The sequence below is a fragment of the Oncorhynchus masou genome, chromosome 3, assembly GCF_036934945.1.
Source record: "Oncorhynchus masou masou isolate Uvic2021 chromosome 3, UVic_Omas_1.1, whole genome shotgun sequence".
Classification (NCBI taxonomy): domain Eukaryota; kingdom Metazoa; phylum Chordata; class Actinopteri; order Salmoniformes; family Salmonidae; genus Oncorhynchus; species Oncorhynchus masou.
The window spans coordinates 34,078,297-34,098,931 of NC_088214.1; the positions used below are offsets into that span (position 1 = coordinate 34,078,297).

A 20,635-nucleotide genomic window follows, 5' to 3' on the forward strand; every position below is an offset into this window, starting at 1 on the left:
GGGATCGTTGTGATCGAGGTAGGTACAGGTGTTTTTATCCGTTGTAAGGGAATGGGGTGGTAGTTGATGTAGCTTGGTGAAGGGGGGGATCGTAGTGATCGAGGTAGGTACTGGTGTTTTTATCCGTTGTAAGGGAATGGGGTGGTAGTTGAGGTAGCTTGGTGAAGGGGGGGATCGTAATGATCGAGGTAGGTACAGGTGTTTTTATCCGTTGTAAGGGAATGGGGTGGTAGTTGAGGTAGCTTGGTGAAAGGGGGATCGTAATGATCGAGGTAGGTACAGGTGTTTTTATCCGTTGTAAGGAAATGGGGTGGTAGTTGATGTAGCTTGGTGAAGGGGGGGATCGTAGTGATCGAGGTAGGTACAGGTGTTTTTATCCGTAGGACGATGAAGAGCGGCAGTTTCTTTTGGTGGAGGTGCGTGGTTGTCTGTAGGACGTAGAAGAGCAGGCACTTTTGGTGGAGGGGTGTGGTTCTCTGGCAGGTTGCAAGCAAGGGCACCAGATGATGGAAGCCATCAAAAAGAAGGCTTTGGAGGCTGAGACAGGGGCCGGCTGAAGGCTGAGGAATGGTGGTGAGCTGTGTGGTGGGATGGAGAGACACGTCGTTGCTTATCGGATTTGAACCGGGTGAAGATGGACAGGCTTCAGTGAAGTGTGAGGAGGACGTTGGGAGGTTGAAGGCCCGAGGAGTGTGATCGCAAACGGACAGGATATGGTTGGTACATGGAGCAGAGGAAGTTGCTTTGGGTGTGGCCTGCTGGAGCAGGGAATAGGTTGTTAACTTGGAGGTCGTGTCCGAGGCTAATCCGAGCCTGTGGGCTTGCGTTGGAGGCTAATTCGGAGGCTGTGGGCATGAAGGATGACGGGCTGGGTCGTTGGCCAACGGGGCTGGTTTGAAGGCTGAGGAGGCTGGTGTTGAACAACGATGAGGCTGGGTTGAAGACTGCTAAAGGCTAGGTCTACGGCTGATGAGGCTGGGTCGATGGCTGGGATGAAGACTGGTGAAGGCTGGGTCAACCGCTGATGAGGCTGGGTCAAAGGTTGGGACAAAGACTGGTGGGGCCGGGTCAGAGGCTGGTGTCGAACACCAACGAGGCTGTGTGGAAGATTGGGCTGGGTTGAAGACTGATGAAGGCTGGGTCAAAGACATAGGTGAGCTGGGAGATGGTTGGGATAGCGAAGCTGTTGATGTGTTGTTCACTTCCATGTTAAAGAAGTCGGCTGTGGATGGAATGGCGGCGGTAGAGGGTTCAGGTCTCCGGCCCAACCGGCGTGGATGGTGCCTGTGAAGAAGGGATGAAGGGGATGTAGATATAGAGAGTTTAGGGACAGAGAGATCTGGGATATGCAAGGGATGGAGAGAGGAAGGCTGGAGCGGTGGTGGTGTCAGGAACTGTACCCAAGAGAGATTGGAAGGAAGAGAGGTAGACTTAATGATTCGGGTGGGGTGGGGTGTTGCGTGATGCGCAGGGGGGTGTTTGCTCTGGGGTTGGAGTGTGTTGTGGGGGAGCAGTTCCAGAATCGTCAGGAAGTGATCCTGCATCCCGGACCGGTAAAGGGAGCTGTGGAGTTATTGGTGGAAACAGCTAGGCTAGCAAGTGAGGCAGACGCTGCGGCGCTGCCATCTGGAGACTGGTAGGTGACTTCACGGCAAATGGGATTGTAGGGCATGACGTCATCGTCGGCAGTCCGTTGTTCAATGCTGCATGTGCTTGTGGGGCCCTCTCCGCAGATGGACCTGTTGTAGAATGAAAACAGCACCGCTTTGGGATCTCCTCGGTAAAAATGGATTGCTTGCTCTCAGAGGAACCTCTTGAGGCCGACCACCATCCAGTCTGTGATGGCTAGTGGCTTCCACTTGTTGCCGCTGTAGCCCTCAAATCGCCCTCGAGAGTAGCAAGAGGAGTTAGCCAAGGTTGCTGGTGTGGTGGGCCTTATGGCGCTTGTCAGGCGACACCGGGGATGTGCGGCGTTGACAAGAGAGTCAAGTGGAGGAGGCTGGGAATCGCTTTGAGACGACAGGGATTCACAGGGCCGGTGAATGGGTCTGGAAGGTCTGGCTGGGTATCTGGGCCTGGGGTCCCAGGTGCTCAGAAGTGGTGCTCAGAAGAAGCCGGCGGTGCATGGCTTTTTTCGGGTGGATCGTGGAGATCTCGTTGGCTCCCAGTGTCTGTCTGGAGTGACGGGGGCGCGGGTCTTGAAGTCGGTTTTGTTTAGTGGGGGAGCCAGTGGATGGTTGGACCGGCTGGCTCGGTCTGGCTGAGCACTGTAACTGAGTATCCTAGAACAGGTCGTCATCGGAAGGAGAGAGCTGTTCCATGGCGGAGGTGGTGAGTAACAAACAAACTTATCATTATTGAATAACTAAGCAGAAGCTGTGAAAACAAAGACCTAGCGGTTAAAGTGGCAAGTTGGTCAAATTAGCCATAGAAATGGCAATCGCAAAAGCTGTCGGGCAGGCAAGAATAGCGAACTACGAAAGCTTGCGACTTCTGGTATAACGCAGGAAGCAAACACACAGGTTAGTGGTAGAAAAAGTATAAATGCAGGCAATGATTAGAGGGGAGGGATTGAGAATGTTTTGGGTGTGGTCTTTCCTCCCAAATGTTGGCTACATAAATATAGATGCAGTAGTCCCATGCTATTTTGGTATCTGTATCTGTTGCCTGGTGTAACATTTTCATCTATTCAAAATAGCCAAATCAAATCAAATGTCTATCCAGACATTCTGATATGTCCACAGAGGTAACTAGGAGGAGGCAGGGAAGTGATGAGCTGTGATACTGTATCTAATGTGGCTTATCAGACTCCAATTAACACGCTCCACTTCGAATCTCATAATAAAAGAAACTCAACAACAGATGGTTTACATCTGACCGTCTAGCTTTTTCTCTCTCTCTGCTCTCATCTCTCCATCCCTCTGTGACCCCCCCCCATCCTGCTGTCTTCTACTTCTGATGCTCAGGGAAGTGAGATAGATGAGGGGGTGGGAAGGAGGGTGGAGGGGATGGGTCTGGTCACTGTTTCGGGTCAGTTAGGGTCGAACACTCTTTTTCACAGAGAAGGGAAAAGTATGCTAGTTAGGAATGAAGGAAGAAGAGGAGAGAAAGGGGAGGTTAGGGAGGTTGAGGATGTCTAGTAATGATGCATTTTAATGTTGCGAATAGTGGCACACACACACAATCCATTGGGGAGAAACAAGCGGAGAGAGGGCACACAAAAAGGGAGAGATCGCATGACTGGAGGTAATGAGAGAGAATGGACAGGGCTGTACACTTTAACCACTACATGAACGCGACACAAAAACAATCAACAGAGAGAAAACGACCTTGACTTGACCTGCAAACCAAACCAAAATTCTGACATCCATCACTCATCTGGTGTATGCAGTACACTGCAATCCCAATAAGAAATCTATGGTGTTAGTGGACTGATGAAACTCCGCTCCTGCTTTGAGCTACTGATCGCTTGGGTGGCCTTTAATAGGGTTGTGTGTCTGTGGGTGTACTTGTTATTTCTGTGTTAATATTCTGCCACTGTCCCAGCTAGAACATTTCGTTCCTTGGAAGTTGTGGGAACGTATGTTTTTGGTTTCCCATTGGTTCTGGGAACAAAGCTATAAGTTTGCTGACTGGTAAAATAGACATTTAAATAAAATGTTGCCTGTTCTGGGAACTTACATTTTTAGGTTGCAGAGAGGTTCTGCGAACGTTTTACTATGGTTCCCTGAAAGTTTTCCTGGGAGGTTTTATTAACGTTCTGAGAACGGAAATGATCAGTTATTTGAAGGTAATTAAATAAATCAAATCAAATGTAGTGGTCACACACATATTTAGCAGAGGTTATTGTGGGTGTAGCTAAATGCTTGTGTTCCTAGCTCCAACAATGCAGTAATATCTAACAACACACAACAACACACACAAATCTAAAAGCAAAAACAATGGAATTAAGAAAAATATAAATATTAGTACGAGCAATGTCGGAGTCTGGAGTATAAATATAAACATATACATATAGTACCGGTCAAAAATTTTAGAACACCTCCTCATTCAAGGGTTTTTCTTTATTTTGACAATTTTTTACATTGTAGAATAATAGTGATGACATCAAAACTATAAAATAACACATGGAATCATGTAGTAACCAAAAAAGTGTTAAACAAATCAAAATATATTTCATATTTGAGATTCTTCAAATAGCCACCCTTTTCCTTGATGACAGCGTTGCACACTCTTGGCATTCTCTCAACCAGCTTCACCTGGAATGCTTTTCCGACAGTCTTGAAGGAGTTCCCACATATGCTGAGCACTTGTTGGCTGCTTTTCATTCACTCTGCAGTCTGACTCATCCCACACCCTCTCAATTTGGTTAAGGTCGGGGGATTATGGAGGCCAGGTCATCTGATGCAGCATTCCATCACTCTCCTTCTTGGTAAAATAGCCCTTACACAGCCTGGAGGTCTGTTGGGTCATTGTCCTGTTGAAAAACAAATGATAGTCCCACTCAGCGCAAACCAGATGGGATGGTGTATTCACTGCAGAATGCTGTAGTAGCCATGCTGGTTAAGTGAGCCTTGACATTGTCACCAGCAAAGCACCCCCACACCATAACACCTCCTCCTCCATGCTTTACGGTTGGAAATTCACTTGCGGAGATCATCCACACCGCGTCTCACACGGAGATCATCCACACCGCGTCTCACAAAGACAGTGGTTGGAACCAGAAATTTCCAATTTGGACTCCAGACAAATTTCCACTGATCTAATGTCCATTGCTCATGTTTCTTGGCCCAAGCAAGTCTCTTCTTGTTGGTGTCTTTTAGTAGCGGGTTCTTTGCAGCAATTTGACCATGAAGGCTTGATTCACGCAGTCTACTCTGAACAGTTGATGTTGAGATGTGTCTGTTATTTGAGCTCTGTGAAGCATTTATTTGGGCTGCCATTTCTGAGGTTGGTAACTCTAATGAACTTATCCTCTGCAGCAGAGGTAACTCTGGGTCTTCCTTTCCTGTGGCGGTCCTCATGAGAGCCAGTTTCATCATAGCGCTTGAGGGTTTTTGGGACTGCACTTGAAGAAACTTTCAAAGTTCCTGACATTTTCCGTATTGACTGACCTTCATGTCTTAAAGTAATGATGGGATGTCATTTCTCTGTGCTTTTTTGAGCTGTTCTTGCCATAATCTTTTTTTTTTTTTTTTACCTTTATTTAACCAGGCAAGTCAGTTAAGAACAAATTCTTATTTTCAATGACGGCCATAATATGGACTTGGTCTTTTACCAAATAGGGCCATCTTCTGTATACCACCCTTACCTTGTCACAACACAACTGAATGGCTCAAAATGCATTAAGAATTAAAGAAATTAAAGAAATGCACCTTTTAGAAGGCACACCTGTTTATTGAAATGTATTCCAGGTGACTTTTTGAAGCTGGTTGAGAGAGTGCCAAGTGTGTGCAAAGCTGTCATCAAGGCAAAGAATGGCTATTTGAAGAATCTAAAATATGAAATATATTTTGATATGTTTAACACTTTTTTGGTTATTACATGATTCCATATGTGTTATTTCATAGTTTTGATGTCTTCAATAGTATTGTACAACGTAGAAAATAGTAAAAATAAAGAAAAACCCTTGAATGAGTAGGTGTTCTAAAAGTTTTGACCGGCAGTATACAGTATATATATATACTACGTGTTCTTCAGATATACTACATATTCTATCCACATACTGTCCATAATATCGATACATCCCATCACATATAGCTAGTGATGGCCTTGAGATAGGAGCAGTTTTTCAGTCTCTCGGTCCCAGCTTTGATGCACCAGTACAAACGTTCCGAGAACATGTTTCAATAAGACTTTTACTAACACTGCTAGCTTAGTTTGGGTAAACTGTTTTAAACTCCAGGCACAGATATGGCACATGAAAAATCGGTTGCTTAGGCATTAATCTTCCAAGCACATTTATTTGTTGTGGCGGCACAGCTTCAATGAGATTCAAACCTATGATCTTCTGTTCTCTATCCATGGAATTAGTTCACGGCGCCACCAGGGTGGAGCTAGCATGCCGTGTTTTTTTTTTTTAACTCATACAAAGCTGTTCATTTTAGACTACTCAAACAGACCACATTTCAAAGGAAACAAGCACTCATTAAGATCAGGTGTGGCCAATTACTGGTTGCAGCCAACCCACCAGAACACACTTATCAAGATAGAGGAGAGAGAGAGTTTGTTGATGCTGAGAACGGAATGTTGGTTGTTTAAATAAGATTCTTAGATCATTCTCTGAACACTACTAAAATGTTTTGTCAGGTTCTTCAGTGATAGACGGAACAGTTTAACTTTGATTGTATACAAGTGAAGACCAAAAAAAAATCCAACTTAGTATTACATGGAATGTGAACACTTAAAGAGATTGTCAGCAGATGTGGTTTTCTTGCAAGAGTTACATTTCAAAAAAGGAGAAATTTAAAATTTAAAGAGGCGCTGGGTTGGAAATGTCTATGCTGCCACATACTGTAGTAACAGCAGGGGTGTAGGTTAGGGCTGTTGTGGTGACCGTATTACCGCCACACCGGCAGTCACCAGTCATGAAGGCAGTCAAATTCCATGTGACCGTTTAGTCTCGGTAATTAGGCTTCTCCAAGCTCTGATGCTGCTAATGGTCATTACTAGCCAACCAAACTTGCTAAAGGTCTGCTACTGGGCACTATATTGTCCATTTAATCACTCTGACATCAATGCAAATGTAATCGAAAATCTAATCAAACACTTCATGAGAGCCTATAAGCTCATGTTGCGCAACATTTCTATAGGCTATGTAATTATGAGAAAACAGAGTGATGGCCTCTATCACACACAGGAGGATATCCTCAGCTTTCAATAGGCTAGACCTAGTATATTTATTTATCAACTTTCCTAATATAAAGCACATTGCATCTCTGTAAAACAGGAGTATAGCCTAACTGGCTGGCATGAAAATGAGCCACAGGAAAAGCGTCCTCCATTCGCCATTTTAAGTGCACAGAAAAGCGTCCTCCCTACACCTGTTTTGAGACAGGTGCATGATAACGGTACGTTCTAAATCAAAACAAATGTCACACATACAGTTGTAGCAACATGAACTCTTATTCACATCTGTTCATTTACACCCACTTAAGGAACATTTTCTGACAAACGACCACTTACAGTTGAAGTCGGAAGTTTACATACATTTAAGTTGGAGTCATTGAAACTCGTTTTTTCAACCACTCCACACAGTTCTTGTTAACAAACTATAGTTTTGGCAAGTCGGTTAGGACATCTACTTTGTGCATGACACAAGTCATTTTTCCAACATTTGTTTACAGACAGATTATTTCACTTATAATTCACTGTACTACAATTCCAGAAGTCTACATCCACTAAATTGACTGTGCCTTTAAACAGCTTGGAAAATTAGGTCATGGCTTTAGAAGCTTCTGATAGGCTGTTGTAATTCAAGGCCTACCTTCAAACTCAGTGCCTCTTTGCTTGACATCATAAGAAAATCAAAAGAAATCAGCCAACATCTCAGAAAACATATTGTAGACCTCCACAAGTCTGGTCCATCCTTGAGAGCAATTTCCAAATATCTGAAGGTACCACGTTCATCTGTACAAACGCACAGAATAAATCAACGTTTGTACTATGGGGGATAGTAGATTGACATAGGCTAGTGCATTTGCTGTACGTTAGGTCTACCCATGTTGTTAGCTGACGAAAAGTAAATGTGGACAGTTCTTCCAATATCGTCAATATGCACCTCAGAATTGGATAAGGATGCGCGCAGTTGCGTCCCCGATGTGTATGTCTTCACTTGTAGCCTGTGAGAAAGACCCGATCGAGTGATGGAGAGCCTTGTGAGTGAGAAGTGCTTCAGAGCACGCACCACTCAGGGAGTAGGGCACAATGCAGCACTCCGAGCCAAGCGGGCTGTCACGTGCCTTTTACTGAGGAGTATCTTCCGTCTGGCTACTGATTGGTGGAGTACTGCAGAGATGGTTGTCCTTCTGTAAGATTTCTCACATCTCCACAAAGGAACTTTGGAGCTCTGTCAGTTACCATTGAGTTCTTGGTCACCTCCCTGACCAAGGCCTTTCTCCCCTGATTGCTCATTTTGGCTAGGCGGCCAGATCTAGGAAGCGTCTTGGTGGTTCCAAACTTCTTCCATTTAAGAATGATGGAGGCCACTGTGTTCTTGGTGACATTCAATGATGCAGAAATGTTTTGGTACCCTTCCCTAGATCTGTGCCTCGACAAAATCCTGTGTCCGAACTCTACGGATAATTCCTTCGACTTCATCGCTTGGTTTTTGCTGTCAACTGTGGGACCTTACATAGACAAGTGTGTTCCTTTCCAAATCATGTCCAATCAATTGAATTTACCACAGGTGGACTCCAATCAAGTTGTAGAAACATCTCAAGGATGATCAATGGAAACAGGGTGGACCTGAGCTGAATTTCGCGTCTCATGCAAAGAGTTTAAGTACTTACTTAAATAAGGTATTTCTAAAAACATTTCTCAAAATGGTTTTCCCTTTGTCAAACCGGACAACATGCCCTCCGATTTGACACACTGAACTCTGTCTGCAAAGTAGTTGGTGAACCAGGCAAGGCAGTCATTAGAAAAACCGAGGCTACTGAGTCTGCCAATAAGAATATGGTGATTGACAGAGTCGAAAGCCTTGGCCAGGTCGATGAAGACGGCTGCACAGTACTGATGGCGGTTATGATATCGTTTAGTACCTTGAGCGTGGCTGAGGTGCACCCGTAACCGGCTCGGAAACCAGATTGCACAGCAGAGAAGGTACGGTGGGATTCGAGATGGTCAGTGACCTGTTTGTTGACTTGGCTTTCGAAGACCTTAGATAGGCAGGGCAGGATGGATATAGGTCTGTAACAGTTTGGGTCCGGGGTGTCTCCCCCTTTGAAGAGGGGGATGACTGCGGCAGCTTTCCAATCCTTGGGGATCTCAGACGATATGAAAGAGAGGTTGAACAGGCTGGTAATAGGGGTTGCGACAATGGCGGCAGATAGTTTCAGAAATAGAGAGTCCAGATTGTCAAGCCCAGCTGATTTGTACGGGTCCAGGTTTTGCAGCTCTTTCAGAACATCAGCTATCTGGATTTGGGTAAAGGAAAACCTGGAGAGGCTTGGGCGAGTAGCTGTGAGGGGAGCGGAGCTGTTGGCCGAGGTTGGAGTAGCCAGGAGAAAGGCATCTCCAGACATTGAGAAATGCTTGTTGAAGTTTTCGATAATCATGGATTTATCGGTGGTGACCGTGTTACCTAGCTTCAGTGCAGTGGGCAGCTGGGAGGAGGTGCTCTTGTTCTCCATGGACTTTACAGTGTCCCAGAACCTTTTGGAGTTAGACCTACAGGATGCAAATTTCTGCCTGAAGAAGCTGGCCTTTGCTTTCCTGACTGACTAGGTGTATTGGTTCCTGACTTCCCTGAACAGTTGCATATCGCGGGGAATATCCGATGCTATTGCAGTCCGCCACAGGATGTTTTTGTGCTGGTCGAGGGCAGTCAGGTCTGGAGTGAACCAAGGGCTATATCTGTTCTTAGTTCTGCATTTTTTGAACGGAGCATGCTTATCTAAAATGGTGAGGAAGTTACTTTTAAAGAATGACCAGGCATCCTCAACTGACGGGTCGATTAGAAAGGCCTGCTCGCAGAAGTGTTTTAGAGAGCATTTGACAGTGATGAGGGGTGGTCGTTTGACTGCAGATCCGTCGCGGATACAGGCAATGAGGCAGTGATCGCTGAGATCCTGGTTGAAGACAGCGGAGGTGTATTTGGAGGGCCAGTTGGTCAGGATGACATCTATGAGGGTGCCCTTGTTTACATATTTAGGGTTGTACCTGGTGTGTTCCTTGATGATTTGTGTGATAATCATTTGTAACAATCCAAAAAACTTCACAGATCTTCATTGTAGAGGGTTTAAACACTGTTTCCCATGCTTGTTCAATGAACCATAAACAATTAATGAACATGCACCTGTGGAACGGTCGTTAAGACACTACAGCTTACAGACGGTAGGCAATTAAGGTCACAGTTATGGAAACTTAGGACACTATAGAGGCCTTACTCCTGACTCTGAAAAACACCCAAAGAAAGATGCCCAGGGTCCCTGCTCATCCGCGTGAACTTGCCTTAGGTGTGCTGCAAGGAGGCATGAGGACTGCAGATGTGGCCAGGGCAATAAATTGCAATGTCAATACTGTGAGATGCCTAAGACAGAGCTACAGGAAGACAAGACAGACAGTTGATCGTCCTCGCAGTGGCAGACCACGTATAACAACAACTGCACAAGATCGGTACATCCGAACATCACACTAGACTGTCCGCAATAGGCTGAGAGAGGCTGGACTGAGGGCATGTAGGCCTGTTGTAAGGCAGGTCCACACCAGACATCACTGGCAACAATGTCGCCTATGGGCCCAAACCCACCGTCACAGGACTAGACAGGACTGGCAAAAAGTGTTCTTCACTGACAAGTTGCGGTTTTGCCTCACCAGGGGTGAACTGGCAAATCTGGTGCAGTCCATGAAGAGGAGATGCACTGCTGTACTTAATGCAGCTGGTGGCCACACCAGATACTGACTGTTCCTTTTGATTTTTACCCCCCCCCTCCTTTGTTCAGGGACACATTATTCCATTTATGTTAGTCACTTCTGTGGAACTTGGTCAGTTTATGTCTCAGTTGTAGAATCGTATGTTCATACAAATATCTACACATGTTAAGTTTTCTGAAAGCAAATGCATGGGACAGTGAGAGGACATTTCTTTTTTTGCTGAGTTTACAATGATCTGTAAGGTCCATCAGTCGAGAAGTGAATTTCAAACACAGATACAACAACAAAGACCAGGGAAGTTTTCCAATGATCTGCAAAAAAGGGCACCTATTGGTAGATATTAATTACACTTTGGATGGTGCATCAATACACCCAGTCACTACAAAGATGCAGGCCTCCTTCCAAACTCAGTTGGGGGAGAGAAAGGAAACCACTCAGGGATTTCACCATGAGGCCAATGGTGACTTTAAAACAGTTACAGAGTTTAATGGCTGTGATAGGAGAAAACTGAGGATGGATCAAGAACAATGTAATTACTCCACAATACTAACCTAAATGACAAGGTGAAAAGAAGGAAGCCTGTACAGAATAAATATATTCCAAAACATGCATCCTGTTTGCAATAAGACACTAAAGTAAAACTGCAAGAAATGTGGCAAAGAAATGTTATGTCCTGAATGCAAAGCGTGGTGTTTGGGGCAGGCAAATCACTGAGTACCCCTCTTCAAATTTTTAAGCATGGTGGTGGGTATGCTTGTCATCGGAAAGGAATACGGAGTTTTTTTAACAAAAAGAAAGGGAATAGAGATAAGCACAGGCAAAGTTCTGGAAGAAAACCTGGTTCTGTCTGCTTTCCAACAAACACTGGGAGACAAATTCCTCTTTCAGCAGGACAATAACCTAAAATACAAGGCCAAATATACACTGGAGTTGCTTACCAAGACCGCATTGAATGTTCCCGAGTGGCCTAGTTACAGTTTTGACTTAAATCGTCTTGAAAATCTATAGCAAGACTTGAAAATAGTTGTCTAGCAACAACCAACTTGACAGAGCTTGAATATCTTTTTAAAGAATAATATGCAAATATTGTATACTCCAGGTGTTCAAAAGACTCACATCTGTAATTTCTGCCAAAGGTGATTCTAACAACTGGAGTGAAGAGGCGACTCCGGGATGCTGGGCTTCTAGGCAGAGTTGCAAAGAAAAAGCGATATCTCAGACTGGCCAATAAAAATAAAATATTAAGATGGGCAAAAGAACAGACACTGGACAGAGGAACTCGCCTCTTCACTCTTGACATTGAGACTGGTGTTTTGCGGGTACCATTTAATGAAGCTGCCAGTTGTGAGGCGTCTGTTTCTCAAACTAGACACTCTAATGTGCTTGTCCTCTTGCTCAGTTGTGCACCAGGGGCCTCCCACTCCTCTTTCTATTCTGGTTTGAGCCAGTTTGCACTGTTCTGTGAAGGGAGTAGTACACAGCATTGTACGAGATCTTCAGTTTCTTGGCAATTTATCGCATGTAATACTCTTAATTTCTCGGAACAAGAATAGACTGACGAGTTTCAGAAGAAAGTTATTTGTTTCTGGACATTTTGAGCCTGTAACCGAAACCACAAATGCTGATGCTCCAGTTACTCAACTAGTCTAAAGAAGGCCGGTTTTATTGCTTCTTAAATCAGAACAACAGTTTTCAGCTGTGCTAAATAATTGTAAAAGGGTTTTCTAATGATCAATTAGCCTTTTAAAATTATAAACTTGGATTAGCTAATACAATGTGTCATTGGAACACAGGAGTGATGGTTGCTGATAATGGGCCTCTGTACGCCAATGTAGATATTTCATATTAACAAGTTCTACACTGTATTTCTGATCAATTTCATGTTATTTTAATAGACAAAACATTTGTTTTTCTTTCAAAAACAAGGACATTTCTAAGTGACCCCAAACTTTTGAAAGGTAGTGTACTGTGTATCTGATGAAATTGTTTTAGAAAGAGGCACAAGACAGGGATGTCTTCTCTCCCTCATCATTTGCACTGGCAATTGAATCACGTGCTGATAGATCCAAACGTAACAGGTATCAGAATTGGTAAAAAAGCAAATAAACTAAACTTATTTGCACATGATCTTCTGATATACCTGACCAATATTGAAAACACAATGCCCTCCTGGCTAAAAATATTTTCAGAATACTCTAAAATGATTTAAAATGAATGTGAGTAATACTAATGAATAACTCATGATCTACAGAAATACTTTAAGTGGACCACAAAAAATATAAAATACTTAAGACGCTTAATAACTGACAACAAACAAATACATGAAGATAACTTTATCCCATTACTCAACAATGTGAAATCAGATCTAATTAAATGAAACAATCTTCCCATAAATCTTAAATGTAGAATAAACCTCTTCAGAAGGGCATGGCTCCAAAAGTTTATATATTTATTCTCGGTAATACCAATTACCCCACTGAAGATATTCTTTAAAAAAGTATATTCGGTCATAACAGACTTTATATGAGCAAATAAAACTCATGGAATAAAAAGTAAAGTTTTACATCTTATGTCAGAGGATGGCTTTAAACTTTCAGACTTGGAGTTGTATCCCCAGAACCGTTTTAAGTGTTGATTTTCTCGGGATAAAGCTAAGAACATGAACAACTTCATAGTTAAAAACACTAAAACAATATGGAAGAAAATGTAATTCATTCTACGTCCTAAAAACACAACCCAGCGGAACAATCCAGAGGCTCGCCGATAAATGGGCCCAAAGGCATAAAAAAACGTAAATTACTTGGTAATAGGAAATCAATATATTTCCATGACAGAAATAAAAAGCTATTTTGGACTGATCAATGTAGATATTTTCAAATACATGCAACTTAATAATTTCATATCAAGACATTTCAAATTGAAATATGGAATGTGGAGGGAATGTTGGAACATAACTAACGAAATTACAGTTTGACAAAACGTATTCTAAAAAACTGGAAATCAACCAATCCTCCATTGTTAACACAATGAAAATGTAAAATGCTTTATTATCTAAATGTTGAAAGCGTGTTGGTGATGGAGAGAAACAAAATGGCGCAGTTTAAAGTCATGTGGTGAAGAGTGATACGGGTGCTGGAGATGTGGGTGTGAGCAGGTGGGTCTGGGCAGCGGTGATGTTGTGGATGTTTGTGTGGATCTGTATTTTGTAATTTGTATGTACGTATATGTATCATAAATCATAAATCTAATCGTAAAAAGATATGCTTTCTTAACATTCTCTGAACAATTTGAGAACATGACTTTAAATAGAACCATGAGGAAACCTGTAGGAAACGTTATGCTGAAGTACTGAAATTCCCACGATTTTTCTTAATGTTCTCTGAACACAATGTCAAACCAGTTGGATAACGTTCCTAGAACATTACCATCATTGAAATGAAATGTAACCATGTTTGAACACTTTGGAAACCTTCTGTTAAAGTAATGAAATACCAAGAAAAATATACTTTTTCGAGTTCCTTAAATGTGCTGAGAATGTTCCAAAGACAAGCAACTACTCTGCACCATTCCTAGAAAGTTGTGGGAAGGTTGTACGCAAAATAACCATAGGGCAAAAATGCTTTCACCAAGATCTAAGACACATATGGTTCTCAGAACGTTATGTGCTAGCTGTCGTGTTAGTGGCTTCCATCGATTTAGAAATCAAAATATTTATATGGTGGATCCAATGTAAAAAGGATTTTACATGATGATGCACATCACACCAATTCATTTCTCTTTTACATTGCCATGGCAATTCAGAATCCTAAAAATACAAAATCATGCAAAGCAAAGTGGGTAGAATGTGTGGTTGATAAGAGCAACAGTGTAGATTTAAAAACTCATTCCATGGTGATTTAATTCATAAGATGACAGTTATGATAATATCACAATTGAGAAGAGCAACTTCAGTAGAATTTGAATTTTAGAATTTTCGGTTGATAGGCAATATTGATTTGGAACTCAGTTTTGGTGGCAACAACCCCCAAGCCTAGACATGCGACTTGCTTCTGCTATGCAAGATTTTCAATATCCAACAATGAGCTTCAACACCCCAGGGATTAAACCAGTCTGGACAATGAGTGGCACAGGGACAGTTTCAGTATCTTCCTGCCGTCATCAATGGTAAGAATCAAAAAGTACATTCTTAACATGAGTTGGTTAATTGCTTATTTTGGTGTATTTCTCAACAAGTCATGTTTAGAATGAATTTAGGTACATCTACAAATTGATCTGTGTGCCTTTAGGTCAGGTGTCTCAGAGATATTGCATTGTGAGTGATACTGGAAGTCCCTAAACATAGCCAGCTTCCGCTACCACAATCAGCACATGCCTGAGCAGGAGAACAACGTCTTTTCCACAAGCACACGGAGATGAGACCCAAGATGGCGTTTTCCAGGAGAGTGAGGAGTGGCTCTTTTCTGATGAAGAGATGGGGAAACTGGAAGCCATTACCGACGGTTGGAGTTGGCTCCCGAGATGGCCTTCTCTGATCTCTGATTTATTTTGGCAAAGTAGTAGAAAGATAAGATAAGATTCATAGGTATAGTAATGCTATTGTCTATTTTATATAAATAAAAACGTTTGAAAGTTTGTCTTTGTGCAGTTGCATGCTTGTGTGTTTGCACATGCATTTGGGTTTTCACGCAAATGTTTGTGTGTGTGTGCATGCATACAGTCATGGCCAAACGTTTTAGAGAATGACACAAATGTTAATTTTCACAAAGTCTGCTGCCTCAGTTTGTATGATGGCAATTTTCATATACTCCAGAATGTTATTAAGCGTGATCAGATGAATTGCAATTAATTTAAGTCCCTCTTTGCCATGCAAATGAACTGAATCCCCCAAAAAACATTTCCGCTGCATTTCAGCCCTGCCACAAAAGGACCAGCTGACATCATGTCAGTGATTCTCTCGTTAACAAAGGTGTGAGTGTTGACGAGGACAAGGCTGGAGATCACTCTGTCATGCTGATTGAGTTTGAATAACAGACTGGAAGCTTCAGAAGGAGGGTGGTGCTTGGAATCATTGTTCTTCCTCTGTCAATCATGGTTACCTGCAAGGAAACATGTGCCGTCACCATTGCTTTGCACAAAAAGGGCACAAAAAAAGGATGTTGCTGCCAGTAAGATTGCACCTAAATCAACCATTTATCAGATCATCAAAAATTTCAAGGAGAAAGGTTCAATTGTTGTGAAGAAGGCTTCAGGGCGCCCAAGCAAGTCCAGCAAGTGCCAGGACCGTCTCCTAAAGTTGATTCAGCTGAGGGATCGTGGCACCACCAGTACAGAGCTTGCTCAGGAGTGGCAGCAGGCAAGTGTAAGTGCATCTGCACGTACAGTGAGGCAAAGACTTTCGGAGGATGGCCTGGTGTCAAGAAGGGCAGCAAAGGAGCCACTTCTCTACAGGAAAAACATCAGGGACAGACTGATATTCTGCAAAAGGTACAGGGATTGGACTGCTGAGGACTGGGGTAAAGTCATTTTCTCTGATGGATCTCCTTTCCGATTGTTTGGGGAATCCGGAAATAAGCTTGTCTGGAAAAGACAAGGTGAGTGCTACCATCAGTCCTGTGTCATGCCAACAGTAAAGCATCCTGAGACCATTCATGTGTGGTGTTGCTTCTCAGCCAATTTTGCCTAAGAACACAGCCATGAATAAAGAATGGTACCAATACATCCTCTGAGAGCAACTTCTCTCTACCATCCAGGAACAGTTTGGTGATGAACAATGCCTTTTCCAGCATGATGGAGCACCTTTCCATAAGGCAAAAGTGATAACCAAGTGGCTTGGAGAACAAAACATCGATATTTTGGGTCCATGGCCAGGAAACTCTCCAGACCTTAATCCCATTGAGAACTTGTGGTCAATCCTCAAGAGGTGGGTGGACAAACAAAACCCCACAAATTCTTACAAACTCCAAGCATTGATTATGCAAGAATGGGCTGCCATCAGTCAGGATGTGGCCCAGAAGTTAATTGACAGCATGCCAGGGCAGATTGCAGAGGTCTTGAAAAAGAAGGGTCAACACTGCAAATATTGACTCTTTGTATCAACTTCATGTAATTGTCAATAAAATCCTTTGACACTACTTGTAATTATACTTCAGTATTCCATAGTAACATCTGACAAAAATATCTAGACACTGAAGCAGCAAACTGTATGTAAATTTATATTTGTGTCATTCTCATTGTGTCACTTTTGGCTACCACTGTGTGTGTGTGTGTGTGTGTGTGTGTGTGTGTGTGTGTGTGTGTGTGTGTGTGTGTGTGTGTGTGTGTGTGTGTGTGTGTGTGTGTGTGTGTGTGTGTGTGTGTGTGTGTGTGCGTGCGTGTGTGTGTTTGAAGCACTTCGTTAGTGTGTTTACGTAGCTGAGTGAGTGATGCTTGACGGAGCATTTCTGTGTGCTTTGTGTAGTTTATCAGGGCTGTGTGATTGCACATAAACGTGTTTGTGTGTCTTGGATGGGCCATGTTGGTGTGTGTGTGTGTGCGTATTTGTACGTTTTGGACAGGTTGTCCATGAAATGAGACGGATGCTGCTCTGGCATTGCTATAACACCTTGGGTACAGAGAGGATGAAGAGAGAGCTAGAAAGAGCGAAAGAGACAGAGAGACAGACAGAGAGACAGACAGAGAGACAGAGACAGAGAGACAGAGAGACAGAGAGAGAGAGGGAGAGGGAGAGAGAGAGAGAGAGAGAGAGAGAGAATGCCCTGTACACAGATGTCACTCATCCACTAATCAGGATGGGCCCAGAAAGGTCAGGCTGACAAACAGATCCATATGACAGATCACTCAACCAGAGGAACGAGTGGAGCAGAGGCAGATGCTTAGTCACTTCCTGTCGACTGGAACAGATTGTACTGTAACATTAAACGTAAATAATCACATCATCAATGTCCCAATCACTGTACGTTCTAATCACTTTAATCTGGGTTCAGTCGGACCCCTGAATCACAGAACAGCTTGAAATTCACCTTCACTAAAAAGAAATACACAACTGTTCATTAAACATACAGTAATCATATGAATGTATATAAAATGGTAGGATATCAATGTATTTAATATGGAATGATATCATACTTCGGTATACTGTACATGCTACACAAATAGACTCTTACTTCACAAACAGAAATGGTATGTTATGATATTTCTGTATATTGACACTGCCCAAGTCTCTCTCTCTCTCTCTCTCTCTCTCTCTCTCTCTCTCTCTCTCTCTCTCTCTCTCTCTCTCTCTCTCTCTCTCTCTCTCTCTCTCTCTCTCTCTCTCTCTCTCTCTCTCTCTCTCTCTCTCTCTCTCTCTCTCTCTCTCTCTCTCTCTCTCTCTCTCTCTCTCTCTCTCTCTCTCTCTCTCTCTCTCTCTCTCTCTCTCTCTCTCTTTAGATGGCTTGACATTATGGAATCTCTTTACTCTGCATTGATCAGTCAGTTATGTCGCAGGACCATGAGTGTGTGTGAGATTCCTCATCAGTCAGGGAGGATTAAAGCAATATTATCTTCTAACACACAGGAATACTCTGGAGTGAGTGTGTGTGTGTGTGGGGGGGGGGGGATTTCCCTCCATAGGACACAAGGTGATTAATAGAAATCCTATGTGGCTAGATAGTAGAGTGACAGTTGAGAGTGACTTGAGTAGGCGGAGGAGAGGAAAAGCAAGGGATGATTTGTCAAGTGTGTTGTGTATGGAGAGCGGGTTAGAATGGAGGGATGGAGGGAGTGGAGGGGGAGACAGCCCAGCTGTCCTGTCTGGACTTGAGGACCAAGAACAACACGTACCAGCATTACTCAAAGAGTGCGCTAGGAAAAACACTTCCGCTGAAATAAATTGAATGGTTCCACAGTAAATAGCTCACAGTGATGTACTGACAACCAGCTGGTTGTATTTATATACAGACACATACCGCGACGTACAAGCACATGAACGCAAAGCAATCACACACACTCAGTCTGACACACATAGAGGCAAACACATACAAACATATACATGCGGTCAAACAGCCCCTCTCTCACGGTCACACACACACACACACACACACACACACACACACACACACACACACACACAGACCTTCCGACATCTTGGTTAACTAACACACAGTGATTCGAGCCAATCAAACCGATGGAGAAATTAATTAACGAGAACAGACATGGAACAGGCCTGATTGAGATAGCAGAGGTGTGGAGTGAAAGAGACACAGGGTTTCTTCACCCTCTCAATCTCTGTCTGTTCTTCCCTCCCTTTCTCCTACTCAGGGTCTAAGGCCTTGTAAAGCCAATAAGGGATGCTTGACCAGTCCCTCCATCTGTCTCTTTCCCTCCTTCTGCCCCCCCCCCACCCACCTTGATCAATCTCCCCCACTCACCGTCGAAGGCCTTGTACTGTCCGTTGAGGGAGGCTTGCAGGGCTCGCCCAGCGTCTCTGATCAGGCCCTGCATCTCGGTGCGACTCAGGTTGGATAGGCTGTCCTCCATGACGCTGGTGCAACACGTGTAGCCCTGGGGACAGATCCTCAGGTGCTCTCCTAGTGGAGGGAGAGAGAGAGTAGAGAGTCGATTAACACTATAGGTCACTTAGCATCACAGGTTTGACAGGTACGGTTTGGACACACTGTAGTTGCTTAGTCTTGTCAGTGTCATTGACTGATTGATTGATTATCTGGTACCGTCCACAGATCAACACAAAATATTTCCGTTATATCTAAGGACATACAGCACGGCAAGAGCCTTACTGAAGCGACAGCAAGTTGCACTGCGATACATACGCTATGGACGAGCCCTTGTTTACTATTCACGAGCCCTAGACGAGGGCTCGTCGAGCAATGAAGCAGAAACGGCATACCGAACACCAAGATCAGGGCCCGTAGCTGCAAAGTGTCTCAGAGTAAGAGTGCTGATCTAGGACCTGTCGTTACAATATTATTCATTGTGATCTAAAAGGTGAAATGCTACTCTGAGATGCTTCATCTCTGGAAGCATCGGAGTGAGATGGATGGTTGGATGGGATAGGGTCAGGAACTCATGCCAACGGGGATATACGGTCAAGAAAAGCTTCCACTACAACCTTGAAATTAATACATTGTTCTTTACATGAAAAAGGTATGGATGTACAGTTGAAGTCAAAAGTTTACATACACTTAGGTTGGAGTCATTAAAACTCATTTTTCAACAACTCCACAAATTTCTTATTAACAAACTATAGTTTTGGCAAGTCGGTTAGGACATCTACTTTGTGCATGACACAAGTCATTTTTCCAACAATTGTTGACAGATTATTTCACTTATAATTCACTGTATCACAATTCCAGTGGTTCAGAAGTTTACATACACTAAGTTGACTGTGCCTTTAAACAGCTTGGAAAATTCCAGAAAATTAGGTCTTGGCTTTAGAAGCTTCTGATAGGCTAATTGACATCATTTGAGTTACTTGGAGGTATACCTGTGCATGTATTTCAAGGCCTACCTTAAAACTCAGTGCCTCTTTGCTTGACGTCATGGGAAAATCAAAAGAAATCAGCCAAGACCTCAGAATGAAAATTATTGACCTCTACAAGTCTGGTTCATCCTTGGGAGCAATTTTCAAACGCCTGAAAGTACCACGTTCATCTGTACAAACAATAGTACACAAATATAAACAATATGGGACCACACAGCTGTCATACCGCTCAGGAAGGAGACGTGTTCTGTCTCCTAGAGATGAACATACTTTGGTGTGAAAAGTGCAAATCAATCCCAGAACAATAGTGAAGGACCTTGTGAAGATGCTGGAGGAAGCAGATACAAAAGTATCTATATCCACAGTAAAACAAGTCCTATATCGACATAACCTGAAAGGCCGCTCAGCAAGGAAGAAGCCACTGCTCCAAAACCGCCATAGAAAAGCCAGACTACGGTTTGCAACTGCACATGGGGACAAAGATCGTACTTTTTGGAGAAATGTCCTCTGGTCTGATGAAACAAAAATAGAACTGTTTGGCCATAATGACCATCATTATGT

At 43.3% G+C, this 20,635-nt stretch overlaps 1 protein-coding gene across 1 annotated transcript in view; it reads right to left on the minus strand.

Moving 5' to 3' along the window:
* The window catches only part of LOC135514927 (glypican-1-like), a 124,163-nt gene that overhangs the window by 53,548 nt on the left and 49,980 nt on the right, over window positions 1-20,635 (minus strand). The window contains exon 3 of the mRNA XM_064938671.1: window positions 19,005-19,163. Within this exon, the coding sequence (XP_064794743.1) occupies window positions 19,005-19,163 (159 nt within the window). The remainder of the gene's footprint in view (window positions 1-19,004; window positions 19,164-20,635) is intronic.